At 34.6% G+C, this 19,147-nt stretch overlaps 2 protein-coding genes across 3 annotated transcripts in view; both read right to left on the reverse strand.

The window, feature by feature from the left end:
- Positions 1-19,147, reverse strand: part of LOC143909201 (uncharacterized) — a 171,080-nt gene that overhangs the window by 40,886 nt on the left and 111,047 nt on the right. The gene's annotated exons all lie outside the window — the stretch shown is intronic.
- On the reverse strand, positions 1,438-18,960 carry pds5 (cohesin associated factor B pds5). 2 transcript variants are annotated; one of them, XM_077427682.1, is made up of 20 exons: positions 18,637-18,960; positions 9,330-9,419; positions 8,912-9,112; positions 8,651-8,835; positions 8,353-8,560; positions 8,107-8,275; positions 7,563-8,024; positions 7,311-7,485; positions 6,991-7,231; positions 6,426-6,880; positions 6,160-6,343; positions 5,866-6,087; positions 5,645-5,782; positions 3,487-3,706; positions 3,283-3,401; positions 3,058-3,201; positions 2,412-2,576; positions 2,202-2,324; positions 2,084-2,116; positions 1,756-1,993 (listed from the first exon to the last, which is right to left on the reverse strand). In XM_077427682.1, exons 2-20 carry the CDS (start codon positions 9,408-9,410, stop codon positions 1,877-1,879), a joined length of 3,642 nt encoding a protein of 1,213 aa, XP_077283808.1. In that variant the 5' UTR covers positions 9,411-9,419; positions 18,637-18,960; the 3' UTR covers positions 1,756-1,876. The 2 variants fall into 2 exon arrangements, with proteins under 2 accessions (XP_077283807.1, XP_077283808.1); XM_077427681.1 differs by lacking the exon at positions 2,084-2,116 and having other exon boundaries at positions 1,438-1,993.

The raw sequence follows: 19,147 nt of genomic DNA on the forward strand, positions 1-19,147 counted from the left end.
ATATATATATATATATATATATATATATATATATATATTTAATAATTCTTGTAGACGTGGTTACTTTGAATATGCACATCGACCGTCTACACAACACATCTTTCAATTGTAAACATACATATATAATATATGTGTAGTATAAAATAAAGTTTCCATTTCCAATCAACTTAGAACACATAAAAATCATACAATCGAATATATATATATATATATATATATATATATATATATATATATATATATATATATATATGTATGTGCATAAAAGTGCCAACTTCCAAACGTTCTTTTATATTTGTTTTCAGATTTTTTTAACGAGCTTAAACATTACCGAAAGCAATCTTACCGATTGTGAGAAAATCCCACCGACTTACACGCTAACACGTCTCAACTTCTTTATACAATACATATAAACTAATCAAATATCTAAATATAAAAAATATACATATGCAAAAATATAATATTGGAACTAAATGGAAAAAAAAAACTATATCCGTTGCAGAGCAGGAATGTGACGTCTTGTATGTTTATAAGGCAACTAATAGAAACTATTGCAATGAAAAAATTTCAAAGTAACCACGCATCAAATCAAAAATAAAATATCCCTGCATTATGCTCCAAATTATACAATATATATATATATATATATATATATATATATATATATATATATATATATATATATATATATAAATAAAAAAATATTACATGACCAAAAATAAAATCATAGCAGATAAGGGACAGTTACATTTACATTCAGGATTGGGGAGAGGGAGGGTTGGAAAGAGAGAGAGAGAGAGAGAGAGACGAAAGGGAGAAATATGTAGGTTGTGAAAAGCGAGAATGCCGGTCGCTCGGAATCCCCATAATACATACATACATATAAAAATAATAATGTAATCAATGCGATAACATTAAACAATACATTAATTAATTATTATTAGGAATCACCAAACACTTTTGTTGCATCGCACAATTTATATGAATTAAACCTTAAGATTTATATAAATATTATAAAACGCGCACTTTAGTCACTTCCCTCGTATAGTACGACGTTTCAATGTTTGTTTTTTATTATTATTCCGAATTGAAACATAACCTCACTTATCTAACGTACGTTCTTATTTTGTATCGAGTGTTCACTTTTACTTTAAATAGTAACAATAAATATTCATGCAGCAATAAACAATACATATATGCCTATTTTCTAAAATATATATATATTTATGTGTATGTATATAAATTTACCTGAAATTTGACTTTAAATAAAATTATTTTATGCACTATTTTTATATATATATATATATATATATATATATATATATATATATATATATATATATATATATATATATATATATATATATATATATATATATATATATATGTATGTATGTACTGAGTAATAATTTCTGATAAGTTTTTTTTTTTCTTATTAAAAAAATATACTCTACGATTATTTGTCATTACGAATGGCAGATGATTAATGGTGACTGAGAAATGTAAAAATTCATTGTGGCCACACAGCATCAATAATAAAAAGTTCTCTAGTCGACAGGTAAAAAAATAATAAAATAAAATCAACATAAACACACCGACATTATAAAATTGAAATAAAATAAAAGAAAAAAAAAATCGCCTTATTCAAATATTAAATGGATTTTGGGAATGGAACTCGCTCGTGATCAACTGCTAATAATGACGGGGTGTGAAATTAGCCAAATAGTGGACGTAAACTTTCATCATGGTAAAAGTACTCAAATCGACATCTCAGCGAAAATGAGAGAAAACTGTCTAGAGGGAAGTCGCACTAGCATGTGGTTTCAGTATATATTTTTTGCACTTTGGCAACACCTTCGATGATGGAAACGCATTTTCACTCCTCTATCTCGACCATCTGTCTTTTACTAGGTGGGCCCGAATCCATCACTTCCGTTTCCGATGTGTCCGTTAGGCCGGGAAGTTGTATTTGAGTTTCTGAAGCTTCAGAGGGCTGAAAGCAGAACACGACAATTACAAATCAAAGTTAGACGACGCTGCATTTATAAAAAAAATCCATTTATCAAATCGTCCGAATCAATACCTGGGCATCGATACTTCCAGAACGCATAGAATGCTGCGTGTAAAGTAAATGCATAGATTTTAAAATAAATCGATTTCGTTATGAGGATATGGGGAAAGAAAAAAATATATAAATATACCATGACATCAGTTCCATCAGGTCCGGTTCCTTCTGGTTTTGCTTTTGCCTTTCGTTTGCCCCTGGGTACTTCGGTCGAGTGCAGCACGGAGAATGCGATTCCCGGTTTTTTAGTGACCTGAAACTATTGTTAAAAAACATATATATTTATATATACCACATCATTAAAAACACAACCAACTTCAATCCGACATATAAAATAAATAAATACCTGTAATTCAGGCGGCAAGAAGATTCTAGTATTAACGAAATGATCCGGCTGTTGAGCAAAATACATAGTCGGAATTCTAGTCTCGGTTGCAAATTCTTTCATTTCATAATTCGTAGTTTTTGAAAGGATTAGTGTCATGGCTAAGTCGCACAGCGCCCAAACTTTCTACAAATCAAAAACCGAAAAATTAAAACAAACATCCTAACACATATTTCAAAACGGGCAGGCTATTAAACGTGGATGCGGTGCATCCGCTCTAAAATCGCCAGACAAATTGAACGACAGATTAACGGACGGCTGCTTTAAATGCAATTCTCGTCTTCTCGAATGATAGATTGCACATCAGATGACGAGTAGCCTTTCGATGTGCACAGATGCAAATATTAAAATGGTGATTATTAAAATTGAGTTGGATCTTTCAGGCGAGTTTATTAATAAGGCAAGATTCGATAAATTCCGAATCTTGCCTTATTAAACTCGCCAGAAAGATCCAACTCAATTTTAATAATTGCATCTGTGCACATCGAAAGGTTACTCGTCATCTGATGTGCAATCTATCATTCGAGAAAACGAGAATTACGTTTAAAGCTGCCGTTCTGTTAATCTGGCGATTTTAGAGCGGATGCACCAAACCCATTAAACGTACATAATTTAATGTATCGTCGTCTTCATTTGTCGCATCCTTGTGATTTTTCATTCTATCAATGAGATTTTTATAGAAACCGTAACAATAGAAGTCGTTGCGCATTATTAACGGTTCCAATATGAACCATAAGCATTGTTTTAATACCTAAAACGAACAAAAAAAAGCAATTAAATCAAATTGACTTATATATGCATGTGTGTACACATAAAATGAAAAAAATCTCACTTTCAATTGTTCTAAATTGTCGAATCGTTCAAAATAAGGGTCGTGAGCTAAGATAGGTATCGAAAATACGAGCATATAATCAGGTAATATGTGAGGCAGCTGACCCACAGCTTTTTCGACTGCAAATTACACACAAACAAAAAAAACATTAAGAGACAATAAACGTACGCATATTCAAATTGAATGACATCGTAAAAAATATACCTTGCGTTCCGATAGTGATTGTTTTGATGTAATCTCTGCGTCTGGTGACATCGGCGACCATAAACTGACGAATCACACCACGGAGACGCTTGTCGGGTTCGCGACCGGCGAGCGCGTACATCCCCATGAAGTCTAAGGGTAGACATTTATTCGGAATCCCTTTAGACAAGCCTTTGTGAAGTTTAGTAGCGAACACTTCGCGCACTTGCGGTACATCGTCCTGCATTTTTTCAAAAACAATATTTCAATCCAGCTTCACAGTTACAAAACATACAATGTATTGAGCAACAAAAAAAAGCACGTTTTTTATTTACTAGAGCAGAGACCAATCCAATCTCTACTAAGTTTGACCCGTTGAATTCGAATATGATTATGATTGTTTCTCGTTTATGAGATGGGTTTGGTGCATCCGCTCTAAAATCGTCAGATTAACAGAACGGCAGCTTTAAACGTAATTCTCGTTTTCTCGAATGATAGATTGCACATCAGATGACGAGTAACCTTTCGATGTGCACAGATGCAATTATTAAAATTGAGTTGGATCTTTCTGGCGAGTTTAATAAGGCAAGATTCGGAACTTATCGAATCTTGCCTTATTAATAAACTCGCCTGTAAGATCCAACTCAATTTTAATAATTACCATTTTAATAATTGCATCTGTGCACATCGAAAGGTTACCCGTCATCCGATGTGCAATCTATCATTCGAGAAGACGAGAATTGCATTTAAAGCAGCCGTCCGTTAATATGTCGTTCAATTTGTCTGGCGATTTTAGAGCGGATGCACCGCATCCTTATGATATATAGCTGAACCCGGCATGCGTTGCAATGCCACAATAACACATGTAATTCCCGTTTCTCGACATGTTTCGATAAGTCAATGTTTCAGTTTCAAATTAAATTACAGCAATGATAATTTGTTGGGAAAACACAGGCGGCGAACATATTTGAGATTGTTCTATTTTTTGTTTATTTCACCCTAACAACATTGGTTGCGAACTGATTTGAAATTATTTGCCATGCAATGCCACTCATTCCCGTTCCCGTTTTTGGGCGATTTTTTTACAGAAACCATAGCGGGCATGCACACAATAACTCGTGTAAGTTTCATCGCAATCGGTTGAATGGTATAGGAACGCATACGTGACAGACAGACAAACATTGATTTTTATATATATAGATAGAAGATAAGCATTTAAAGAAAGTAAAAAGAAGTAAGTAAAAAATGCGCAATTTTTACGGACTCAAATCTAAGATTCCTTCGCCAAAAGTGAGTATTGAAATCAATAGTCACATGTATTTTTCTATTAATTGTGTTTTTTATTGCTTTAAAATACTTATAATTAATTAACTAGCGAGTTTCAAAAGTCAAAAATATACTTTTTTTTCTCGAGCTATCTTATCTATAGTTAATTTTGCACAGCAATACAATATTTTGAGTAAAAAAATCTGTAAAAGTTGCGTATTTTTTTAAACGCTCATATTTCATATTAATTCATATATTTTTACGGACTTGGACTCAAAATCTAAGATTCCTTCGCAAAAAGTGAGTATTGAAATCATTAGTCACATGTATTTTTCTATTAATTGTGTTTTTTATTGCTTTAAAATACTTATAATTAATTAACTAGCGAGTTTCAAAAGTCAAAAATATACTTTTTTTTCTCGAGCTATCTTATCTATAGTTAATTTTGCACAGCAATTCAATATTTTGAGTAAAAAAATCTGTAAAAGTTGCGTATTTTTTTAAACGCTCATATTTCATATTAATTCATATATTTTTACGGACTTCGACTCAAAATCTAAGATTCCTTCGCCAAAAGTGAGTATTGAAATCAATAGTCACATGTTTTTTTCTATTAATTGTGTTTTCTATTGCTGTAAAATACTTATAATTAATTAACTAGCGAGGTTCAAAAGTCAAAAATATACTTTTTTTTCTCTAGCTATCTTATCTATAGTTAATTTTGCACAGCAATACAATAATTTGAGTAAAAAATCTGTAAAAGTTGCGTATTTTTTTAAACGCTCATATCTCATAAAGGCGAGAAAACCAACAAAAATCATTGTCATATTCGAATTCAAACCTATTTGAAGATTAATTCGTCTCAGCACCGGTAATATTTTTTGTCGCTCAGTGTAATCAAACCGATACTAACCACCATGAGTTGAGAGAGATTATAAAACTGTTCGGCGGTGAACTGATCGCCGACTCCTTTCTGTTCGCATATTTTAAGCATAGCTACGCCAGCCGCCAGCCTCAGATGCGACATTTCAGCACGAGAGAGCTGCCCTTGCTGCAAAACGATATTCAAAAATTAACTATCACATCAATTTATTTACACATAAGAAATGACATGGACGAATCGACGTCACCAACCTGTAATAGATCGCCTTTGTGGAGTATGAAAGCGTTGAGCATACGGAACGTCTTCTGTGCAGATAATTCGTCTCGCTTCAAGCCGAGCAGCCAACGAGCCATCGTTTTGAGACCTTCTACTTTGCAACGCGTCTCCATAGGTAGATCACTCTCCGAACACCAATCGCCTTCTACGTACTCTCTACCCTCACTGGATTCCTTGACGAGTAGCTCTTTCACAATCTATCGACGTAAATCAAACATCAGACGACGATCGAAATTGAAAACAATCAAATCACTGCATCGCAAACAAACCTTTCGAGAGACTATGTTTTTAATTTGAACCGGATATTTATCGGGTAGATTGAATGCTATATGACCTAGTGTGACTATTGCAGTTCTGTAATTGTCCGACGACGGTGTCAGTGTCGATTTGAGAGTCTCTAAAATGTCCGGGAATATCGTGTCATGTTGGTCTGTCATATTTACAAATATACACCTGCAAATATATAAAAATACATAGTGATAAATTCAAATTAAAATAAAAAATGAATTGCATTTAAACGTTTTGGCATACATACCTAACGGCATTTTTAGCTTGTTTAGGTGTGCCGACTTCGGCGTAAGCTTTACAATACTCGGTCAGTCTTGGGAACAGACTTGGACACACTTCGTTCAACGGTTTATATTTTCCTAAAAAGGTGAAGACAGCCAGTATCTGTGGTGCGACGGTCTCCTCGTCCATGCTGAGCATATTGAGCAAATGCATCAGCACGTCTTCGTGCAAAAAGTGCGACGGGAATACAAATGACAACATCACGAGGAGACGGAGACCTCTCTCGCCGGCCGTGTTGGGATTGAGAGATGCTTCGTCTATTATATTACCGCCTTGAAGGCAATTTTCGACATACGAGATTAGTATTTTCAACGCTTCGTGGTCGATCATCACAGAGCTCACTCTCTCCAAAAGCATTTTGACCGTGTTGTAATATAAATTTGTCATTATGGGTTGACCGAGTCTCTTCAGAACGTTCGCCTGTAAATAAATAAATTATAAAAAGACAATCATAATAGAGAATTGGAACTATTTAACGTTTTTTGTATCGACTGAAAACAATGAATTATTTAGTGAACATGACAACTTACCGTTGTTCTAACGCATTCTTCGCACGTGACGTCAGGACTGAGAATAGTCTCCATGCCTCGCAGAAGCATCTGATCGTGTCTCATGTGAGCTGAAAACTTTGTGAGGAACTCTTGCGCCTTTACGGGTTCGGGTAAAAATTTATTAGAGATCTGGTTCAGACGCAACTGTATTTCCTTCAATTTATTTGTATTGTTGGGTCTTTTGTGTAATTCTATCCACTCCGCGACACTTCTTCGAACACTATTAACACATCAAAACGTGAATACAAAAAAATATATATGTATAAGAACGAACAAACAATGAAAACTCGATGACATACGCTAATTGATGTTTTTGTAACTCTATGAATGCTTTAGTGGCATTTTCGTCTATGTTTCCGAGGAGATAGTACAATTTCTTCATACGTTCTGGAGCGGGTAATGTGTACGGAACCAAAGAAGTGTTCAAGAGTCGTTCTACCAGCAACCTATCTTCCATTGTAGTCATATAATATCCTAAAATAAAAACAATAAAAAATTAGCTATATATTATCTTTCAATAAAGAAAGCAAAAAAATAAATATATATAATACCGTGTAAAATTTTATCTTTGATCCACATAACAGCCTTTTTAGTAGCTTGCGGCACGTTCGGATCCATCAAGTGCTTTTTATAAATCATCGCCAATCCTGACATGGCTTCTTTGCGAATTTTAAACTTCTTATCTAAAGTGCGCTCTTTGACGAATTCCAAAAGATCCTCGGACTGCGACACAACCTCAAAATCTCGATGGGCCGTAGACACGATCGCCATAACGACTTCGTATCTGACCTGTTCTTCGCCGTCGTGCTGTCTCATTTTTAGCGTGTCGGTGATGTCTTTTCGTAGATCGGGATGGTGCATCAGGAAGTGCATGCAGTATTGTACGCATTTGATGCGAATTTGCACATCGATATCGTTGAACCGACCCAAGAAGGCACGCCACAGCGCCGGGTACATTCTCGCAAGAGTAGACTCCTTTTCGGAGAACATACGCGCCAATAAAGCAACGGCGCCTGAAATACAAGAAATTAAAATAAAAAAACATGATACAATATTGCTAAAAATAAATAAACAATAGCTAGGAAAAGTATTAACTCAATCTCTCGACTTCGTGGGCACTTTTGAGTTTACATTCCAGCTGCGGTAGAACAGCTAACAGCACGCTCGGACAACACACATTAAGCTCATAAATTAATTCATATACTTTTCCACATATCGGTAGAGATTTTTCTTCTTTTCCCAAAATTAATACGTGGTTGAAGAACTAAAATGATGAAAACGATTAAAAAAAACTATAATTTTAAACGAACGATTAATATTAAAACAGAAATCGAGGCTCACAGTCTGTATGTACGGTTCGAGGGTATCGCTAGTCTTGATAATTAATTCTTTGGCGAGGAAGTATGCGTTTTTTTTGTCCCGCTTATTGGGTTCGACCAAATTTATCAGTATAATATTAAGTAATTCGTTAGACACTACATCACTCTCGGTGATCAATGGACACAGAACGTCCAGCATGAACGATTTCACCTTCGAAGAATGTTCATCGCTGTAAAGTAAAACAAATCCAATACAATCTTATTCGACAAAAAATATATATATATATATATAAAAAAAATCAAAATCTAATTCTACTCACTTCACAATTTTAAACATTAGCGAAAATAAAGCACAAAATATCTCCTGACAGTCTTCAAGCTCAAAACACATATTAAACGACTTGACATATGCGAGATTCTCCAGCAGGTAAAAGTATCGTTTAAATGCCGGATCCTTTGGATCGCGCAAACCGGAAAGTTGCTTGATCAAAAATAGAAATATAGTCTAGAAAAAAAAAAAGAAAACATCATTAGAATCAAAATGTAAATTTTCAACAATCGAAATCAGACACGAAGCATACCTTGACTTGCTCTTGTTCCTTGTAGGGAGCTTCCGGAGCGTAAACACGCAAAACATCGGCAATGCAACACGCAATCAAGAGTTGCACGTCTCTGGACTGATGACACAAGAAGCTCTCCTCGGCGAGGTGTAACGCGAGCGGAATATACTGCTGGTACATGCCTTCATCTTGACCCAAACCTTGCAGCGTGTGAGCCAAAGTCTGCATCAGAGTAAAAAAAAAAACGGTAAATTTGCATTCGAGCCGTCTCAAACTGGATTCGCAACATTTATATGCGAACACGGTTACCGTCAAATGCATAAGCTCGATATTAACTATGACTTTTATGAAGATTTTATTCAAATATACGAATCAGTATATGTATGTATTTCATTTTTTTTTTATATATATATATGGAAAATAATGCATATTTGTTCACCTTGAGTCTTCTCACTAATTCATCAGGACCGAGATCGTCGGAAACAGGGCGACACCCCTGCGGATACACAATGTCTGACATGTTGAAGATCTGAAAAATATATAAATAATAATTGTTATTAAATAAAATTGGGTGCGATTTAACTGTACGTTAGAAAAATACTTTGTCTTAAAATATCTTAAAAAAAAATGTTTGTGCATTAAACAATCTCGTATTGTGCATGAAATAAAATATTTTGGCATTATAAAGTGACGATTAAAAAAATATGAAACAAATATTTGAAAAAATAGATTTTAGCATTAGAATAGATGCAATAATTACTACCGCCATCTATATATAAAACTAAAGACTACACAGACGTCACCCAGATTTCAAATTTGCAAAATTCCAACGCGTCTAAAACGATATTTTATCTCTATCGTAATGGCGGAGGATCCATTTACTTATATTGATGACCAAAATGAGCAATATGGCGAAGTATGAAAACGATCGGATAAGAGGCAAATTTTTTCCTGAATTGTAATCGTAAGTGAAACGTAAAGGGAGGTTTGTAATAAAAAGTGGCGACGTTGCAGTCAACTGTCACAAGTGTTTACGTATTACGTATGAATATGAATGATTATGTCAGGTCGTAGAGGCGAAGCCAAGGTCGTAGGCCAAGGTCAAGGTCGCAAACCGAAGAGTAAAAAAAAAGAAATCCAGTAGAGAGAAGCGTTGGTCGTTGTCGGTTCGTATTTTGGTCTTTGTAATACACATTTAAGTAACATCCGCTTTTTAAGTAGCAAATATTTTTTTCAATAATCAAAGCAAAGTTTCTAATGCAATCTGTATCCGTCATTTAGAAATGCACACAAATTTTCTTCGTTCAATGTCCATCGATTTAACACTGTAGATTATTCTCATATATGAGCCGCTATAATCGAAAGTGGCATAAGTCCACTTTTCGTCATTTTGAGAAATATCTCGCAAAACATTTAATATAATGGACTATATAACCAGGAGAATTAGTGGTTAGCATATAATGCTTTGAACATAATGGTCAGGGGTTCCAATCCCACTGGTTTCTGCTGGCCAGACCTTGGATTTGTGACTCCAGGTCGATCTTTCCTACAGAGTTTGCCAATTTATCTGATTTTCATTGAAACGGTTTCAACAAATTGGCAACCTTACCCATTTTCGACAATCTCGAATTTCGCTGAATTGTATGAAATGCTGCAAATTTATAAATTTGACCGTAGATGTCTATACGGATGTTAATTGAATTGTTTAAATGCTGTAAATTCACAAATTTGACCATAGATGTTTCTGTAGATATTAATTGATATGTATTCATGTGCTTTGTATAATACTAATAATATTTGTATCAAATGTACAATGTTTCTGGCCAGGAAGGCGCATTGGGATTACCTGTTAGGCCTTCCTGGTATAAATTAAAATAATATTTTGCGTTTAACAATATTTAAAAATACCGATGGCCTGTAATACGTTTATTCTGCTTTTCCGAGATTCTGGATATATCGAATTAAAATACGTGATGAGAATTTGTGAACCAAGTCAAACAGAAAGTGTTTTTGAAACTGAAAATTGGACTTCCTCCACTTCCAAATATAACGAGCTCACATACTAAAAATAATCGAAAAAAAAAACTGCATTATTTTAATATTGAGCATAAATCAGTTGCATTTATCTAAAAGTTTCATGTGTGTTTTGTAGGCAAACCTGATAAGTGTTGATAAATTGATTACTCATTTTAAGTACTGACTTTTAAATTTACATAATAATCATTTCAAAACTATATATTTTGTTTCGCATAAGCAATAATTTTCCGATAAGTTACGATTGCAAATTGATTACAAGGATTGAAACAAAATACACCTATGTATGTTTTTGATACAATTCGACAATAAAATAACAAATCATACAGAAAAAAATAAAATAATTTTTAACGATCTGTGGATATGTATGGAACATACATATATAGGATTTTGTGAAATAAAAATATAAGTAACATACTATTTTATCATCGTCGATGCCCATTTAACATAATTATACGAGTCAATATCAGATGAATCATACCTTTCAGTGGATGTTAGCACTCTGCATTAAAATACATAATGAGTTTGACTCAATATAAAAACAATCATCGTGATGTGATAAAAGTTTGAAGTTTTTTTTTACTATTTTGATAAGTGTAAATATGAAATTTTAAAATCACAAAATAAAATACAATTTATGAAAGTTTCATTCGACATATAAGTAAGGCAAGTTCTTTTCATTTTCATTTCTAACTTAAAAAATTGGCTCATTAGTGAAAGTTGCCTATTTGATTTATTTCTCCGGGAACATATTTTGAATACTCATTTGCTTTCTCAAGTGTTCTTCTGTCAATTTATATCAAATAAAACTACCAACTACTGATTAAAAAAAAAAAAACTCATCACTAACTGTGTGTGCTTGTCATTTGCAAATACGTGCATACTTTTACCGTGAAAAGATATGTAATTCGTGTTACTTCATGGCGTGATGATGAGATTAGTGATTGCTTATTTTAATATACTTCATTTATGCCTAAACAAACTGACGAAATCTACTGCTCAATATTGGTCAAGATCAAAGTTCAAAGTGAGTCAAATTCTAAAAAAATTGTTACATATATTGCAATAGTGTTGGAACGAATCTTGTTTTTATACATAAATTTTTGTTTACTTTATCGAGGATATTGAAAAATAGTAAATTTCAATATCCAATTTGAAAATTCATATAAAACAAAATGGAAATAGTTATTATATATTTATTAAAGTATCGTTCTTTTTTTTTTCAAATAGTTTCAACGAAAAATGTAGTTGAAAATCCCAACTAATTATCTGTTCACAAAAATTCAATGTCGATAAAAAAAATCTATTTATTCATTAACCCTTTGAATACCGACCAACGCCTGAAAAACGCTGATAAGCGTTGTATTTTGAGCATGTTCAAAGTAAACAAAAATATTACCCTTTAAGGCTTTCCAGGTAGCATCCTTCTGTATGGGACAGAGGCATGGACCCTGACGGTGGCCACATGCAAGAAACTAGAGGCATTTGAGATGTGGACATACAGAAGGATGCTGAGAATCTCATAAATGCCGAGGTGCTTGCCCTGATGGGAAAACATGTCGAAGTGCTCAAAAGTGTGATAAGTAGGGATAGGATAGTCACAGTGCTATCCATTGTTCGGCAAACCTTTAACAATGCATTTACAACCTTTGAACAATACACGGCCCCCTCAGGCTCCGGTGACTAGTGATAAGGCGTAATTGGAGTACTTCAGACATGTGATGCGGAACGAAAAATACCATCTCTTGCACCTAATAATCCAGGGGAAAATCGTAGACCAACGCAGTCGGGGCAGGCAGAAAACATCATGGCTTAAGAATCTTCGGCAGTGGTACGGCCTCAGCACCCGAGCAGCAATGGACAAAATAAGAATCTAGTTGCCGACGTTCTAGGAGGACATGGCACATGAAGAAGGTAGCATTGAAAAAAAATGCATTGAAGATGGGTCGTGTAAACCGTGTCATTCATTTGCCAACGTTTATAAAGACCGATTTACACCGGAATTTCTGAATTTAAAACCATAGCAACATTTCCCGATGGAAATTCCAAGCTGTCGAGTATTTAAGATTGTGTCTTAGCATTTAGATTGTGAGCAATACATTTTAATAACAATGAAGAAGATGAAACTAGTTTTGGAAAAATACATTAATTAATAGACTTCTTTTGCTTATTTTATATTGATGCAACCAGTAGCGTGGTCTAGTGGTGAATGTTGAATTATCTCGTACTTGATGTTACGAGTTCGATTCCCGCTAAGTCTCGCTATTGGCCAGACCTTGATTTGTCAAGGTCGATCGTTTCTTATCAGAATTTGCCAATTTTTCTGATTTTCATTGAAACGATTCCTGTAAAATTGGCGTTTCCTTCCCAATTTTCTGTTGCGAACCTTTAGTTATTGTTATATCTTAGGTTTCGCCATATTGCTCACCATAGATGTCTCTTATTTATCGTATTTATACGATTTTGTAATATCTGACCATAGATGTCAGATATTGTTTAGATTTACATGTATCTATGTAATAAGTATGTGGACCAGGAAGGCGCATTTGGGGTTTACCTGTTAAGCCTTCCTGGTATATTTGTATATATGTATGTAAAAATAAAATAATATAAAATCTAAACACATCTTTACAAAACTCGAAATCCTCGGCGGTAGTTATCTAGGGTTTGTTTGGATTAGCTTCAATTTTTATACCCGCTTTCTATTGGATTTCTAAATAATTCTATTTGGAAATGTTGGCGCATTTTTTCAGCATGGCGGGCTTTCAACAGAAAAGACGTCGGCAGTCAAAAGGTTAAAAACATTAAAAAAAATACTCAAAAACGTTTCGAGTATTAACACCAAAAAAATCTTCGAGTGCAAAAGGTTAATAGTGAGAACTTTTTAGAAATTGAGCGTCACTTGAGTCTTATTCAAATTGATTTTTAGACTGACAAACATATCTATTGTACATATGTGCCAATACTATACCACATCTATGAATGTAGCAATCAATAATGAGTGATTGCACATCATAAGTATATTTAAATTGTACATATTTACATTTCACAATAGTTTAAAACCATTCCTTCCAAGAGCCATTCCTTATGTATGCAATTTATTATGTTATCTACATCTTCGATGACACTACGACGTGCGATGGAACACGATGTTCCACAATGTTGATCTGCGGACTGAGCTCTTTATTATATTTGGTTTATTTAAACAATCTTGCAATTCAACTCATTTAACATTGAATTTTATCTATTGATTAAATTGTTTTTGCTACTACTAATATTTTTTTATTGAATAATTTAATATGCCATAGCCCATGCGATGATATATCATCGGGCTTACTACTAGTTTGTATATATTGAGAATATTTGATGTCATGTTTTATGCCAATTTTCGTATATATGTAATTTTAATATGGCTATTTTAACCATTTAAAAGTTATGAATTTCATACTGCACTTTATTAAATTTAAAAACAATATTTAATACGTAGAAAAAGTGTATGCACATAGCATTAATGAAATTTTTGTTTTATTCATTTAAGATAGTGCAATATAATAGGGGCGAAAACACACTGAGTGGTATGAGACGTCTGTGTCCTTCCTTCTGTGATTCCAAACCGAATTTGGTTGTAATTGCACGTGCAGAATTCATACATTTGGGATGTCGCACGTGTATGCAACCGCCGACAAGTTTCTCCTACATTTCTTCAAATATGGAATTCGCTGTTATCGATCACTGTTAAGCAAGGATAAAACAGTTGAATATTTAAATACGATAAAATATTACCGAAAACACTCCAGGGGGTGATTTTTGGGACCGGGTACCATGTATATGGTCAAGGGGTGTTGCGTTTATTTTGGCATGTTTAAAAGTATCTAAATAAAAAAAACACATACCACTCAGTGTGTGTTTCGCCCTAAAGCTCATTTATATAAAACTAGTGGTTTCACCCGACTTCGCCCGGTATTTGTAATATAAACAGCTTAAACATGGCAAAAAAATCTATTTAAGTAAACATTCATTTGCTTTTTTATTAAATATTTATTTGAATCGAAAAAAAATAATATTCAACGATATGGCCATCATGGAAACTTTGATTTGTATTCGATGCTCCCACCCACACCTTTAAACTTTACATACATACATACATACATACAAAGTCTCCCTCGAAAGTATATATTAGATGAGGATGTTCCGAATAAAAAAAAAAAATTGGACTTGATTATTTTTTTCATAAATCTTGACTTTTCATTGTGATTTTTTTAGGATGCGGTGCATCCGCTCTAAAATCGCCAGACAAATTGAACGACAGATTAACGGACGGCTGCTTTAAATGCAATTCTCCTCTTCTCGAATGATAGATTGCACATCAGATGACGAGTAACCTTTCGATGTGCACAGATGCAATTATTAAAATTGAGTTGGCTCTTTCTGGCGAGTTTAATAAGGCAAGATTCGGAACTTATCGAATCTTGCCTTATTAAATTCGCCTGAAAGATCCAACTCAATTTTAATAATTGCATCTGTGCACATCGAAAGGTTACCCGTCATTTGATGTGCAATCTATCATTCGAGAAAACGAGAATTACGTTTAAAGCTGCCGTTCTGTTAATCGGGCGATTTTAGAGCGGATGCACCAAACCCATTTTTTTAATATAGCCTTACATTTAGACCTGCCATTTTCAAATATTAGACATCCAACTCGTATAATTTGCCATTTCTGTTTATCAAAAATGATTTATTTTGTACAATTTAGATAACGAAGGCTTCACATTTTATATATGAAAAATTTCAATACATAACATTGTCGATGCGATGATTGAAATTAAATTGTTAGTTGTATATAAAAAATAAATAAAAAAAATTTAAACAAATTTCAACTGAAACAAAAGCTTGTTTTTTCTTCAAAGCTTGCAATAAACTATATTATACATTTATTTACGAGATTTTCAGAGAACAAAGCTTCACCTAAATTACGAAAAAATTGAAGGTATATATTTCATCATTAGGCCATGCAGTGATATGTGTATGATATACTAGGGTTGCCAAGCTTACCGATTAATTGGGATTGTCACCGGATTTAGGCCTCGTGTCCCAGTGTCTCGAACGAATCTTTCGGTACGGCCAAAAGTCCCAGTTTTCAAATTTTTCTATTATGCATACCTTATAATCAATTGCAAAGGGACAAATTGATGGATTTAATAAAGAAGTAGCAAATTCTTATGAAACATTTACAGATTATTTGAAACATTGGACAATACCATTAAAAAATATATTCTGTGTTTTCCTGGATGAGCTTGGAAAAAATACCAGATATTGAAAAAACAGTTGAATATTTAAATAAGAAAAATATTATAACAAATGACATTTGTTCAATCAATTTGTTGCATTAAAAAAAATATATTAAAAAAAGAGAATTACAATCTCCAAATTGGAATGGAAAAATTCGCTGTAGAAAAATGAGTAGTTGAATTATATTCTCGAATATTCTCGTTAAATGGACTAATGAAATAAATAGACTTTCCATAGATGTAGTTGAAAGTATTCTACAGTGATAAGCCAAGTTAAGACCTGAAAATCCCCTCTGGAGAAAGTCTGAAATGGCAATCATTAATAAAATATTTAAGAGTAACGTTCGATAAAAGAATGAGATATTGAGGCAGCGAAATTCAAGGCGATGCGGGGTATATCCTCAATATATCCAATATTTAATCGCCATAGTTCTTTATCAACTCAAAATAAAATAAAATTATATCGCGCGCTCATATTACCATTATTAACCTATGCTTCACTTGTATGGAATAACGCCTCGAATACTAACCTTTCCAATCTCCAAATAATACAAAATAAATCCCTAAAAATAATTTAAAACACACCCATGTATACTAACTTGAAAAACTGCATGCCATAAATAATATTCCGTTAGTCACAGACATTACTAACAAAACTAACCAGTAGATTCTATGACAGAATCACTAATAACCATACAAACACTGTGAAGAGTCTCGGTGATTACAACAAAATGTCTATATCCTTCAGTTATAACACACAGATTACCTAAATACAATCTGCTTTAGATCGTCGACCATAGTGAGTCTTAAGTTAATATTATGTATTAGATGTATTATGAGCATTTATGAGAATTTTGAGCTCTTTTTTCCTATTACGGTGTACATTAACATTAGAATAATATAATACTATGACTACTAACAAAATTAAATTAAAATTGTAAAATAGAAAATGATCAGTAGATCAGTAGCTATTAAAATAGATGAAAGATGTATTGTGAACATAATTTATTAATAATAATATAAAGCATTTAAAAATCAAAATCAAACTCTACAGTGTATTAAAAACTATGATTTCAATCGTTGCCAAGTGTAATTTAATTGTGATTTTTACGGGTGGCGGGTGTTCCGGTTTGACTTGGAAGAAATCTGGCAACCCTGTATGATATACTCCAGGATTTCTCAAACTATGTTTTTATGACTACGAAAATTTTGCTATGATTTTATAGGCTGCAGCACATTGAGACAACTTCTACCTCAAATTGAAAGACAAGTGATGGTCAATCTCTACTGATTTTTATTAAGTCAAGAATCTAAGCACATACAGGCAGAGTTTGAATAGAAATTGGATACGGAAATAAAAATTGTGGAAAAAGTATTACAATATAAGAATGTAATACAATATTTAATACAAAAATTCAATTTTGGATTTCATCAGTTGAATTCAATAATTATGATTGTTTTCCTGCCTTAATTGAATGACTTAAAGTAGATGAATTTTAAAGCCATTAAATGTTTTCTGAGCGAGTTTGTCAGAAGAATACCCCAATATGGCAAAACAAGCAATTTTTGTCTGACTTTCGTTTTCTACATCCTATTTATGCGAAGCAGAATTTTCTTACTATGCTGCAATGGTCAAAGTGCAGGAACAAACTCGACGCTACCCCACATATAAGAATTGAATTCGTCTTTATAGTGCCTGATGATATCAAGAAGATTTACGATTCAAGGATTAAAAATCATCAAAGTCGTTAAGGGCTTAGTTTAATACATTTAAAAATATTTATGAAATAGATAATTAGTGTTTGAACGAGTTTGTAAAGTGTTCCATTGCATAAAAAGTCGGGAAAATCGTCATGTACTCAAATCTAGAATGCAGTTCTATTTTCACATTCGATCGCAGAACACGGTAGTGCATTTCAAAACAATGCCATTTGTATAGAATGTCAAAAAGATGCTCATATGTATCGATTCCAATTCAAAACCAACCGTCGAATTGTCAACGTACAAAACAGTGCAGTGGGAAAATAAAAGCTGATAGAAACGGTCTGTCCCTTTGGATTAGTAAGCATGTCTTTATTATTAATCGGATCTTTTATTGTGGTCATTACGATCCTGTCATCGTTTAGGATCGTATCAGAATGGCGTCTAGGATTTTGAAAAGGAATCTTGGCAGAAAAGAGTGCGAGTGCAAGTGCGAGCGAGACGACAAGATGGCCGCTGAAACATCGCGGTCTTCATTTGTTTTGATGTGTTGTGTGGGGGTGGGAGGGGTGGGGTAGGGAGGGGCGGGGTGAGGTGAGGTGAGGTGAGGTGAGGTGAGGCGCGGAGGGCACACTTCTGCGAGGGGCGCGGGGAGAGGCGGAGGGGGGAGGTGCGTCGGTGCAGTGCGGTGTGGTGCGGTGTTAGTATCAGTGGGGTAATGACCTGGGGTCGCTGCGGTGGGGTGGGGCGCGGCGCTGGCGCTGCGGGGGCAGAGGCGGCGGCGGCGGCGGCGGTGGCAGCGGCGAGGGCGCACTCCCGCGCCAGGCGTCGAAGGGGCGGCGGGCGAGAGGGGGCGAGAGGGGACGAGGGCGGAGGCGGGGGCGAGACGGCCGCTTTGAGCCGCCGCGGCTGCGAGCCCCGGTTGAGATTCCGATTCCCAACTCCCAACAGTCCCAAGTCGCGAGCCGCAAACCACAAACGCCGCACGCACGGCTGACAACTGCACGACGCCACACCTCGCCACTCGCCACCCGCCACTCTTCTCCCCCGCACACTCGCCATCTTTTCGCCACGCACGTGCATGTGTATTACTATAATATTGGTTTCGGCGATTATTCCGCACGAAGCGATCTCGCACTAGCCAGAGCAGCATAGCTCGGTCTTTAAACTTCTGCTCAACACTGAGAGGCGCCGGGTTCGATCCCATGAGCTGACTTCGATTGAAAAGAATTTT

The sequence above is a fragment of the Arctopsyche grandis genome, chromosome 3, assembly GCF_051622035.1.
Source record: "Arctopsyche grandis isolate Sample6627 chromosome 3, ASM5162203v2, whole genome shotgun sequence".
NCBI lineage: Eukaryota > Metazoa > Arthropoda > Insecta > Trichoptera > Hydropsychidae > Arctopsyche > Arctopsyche grandis.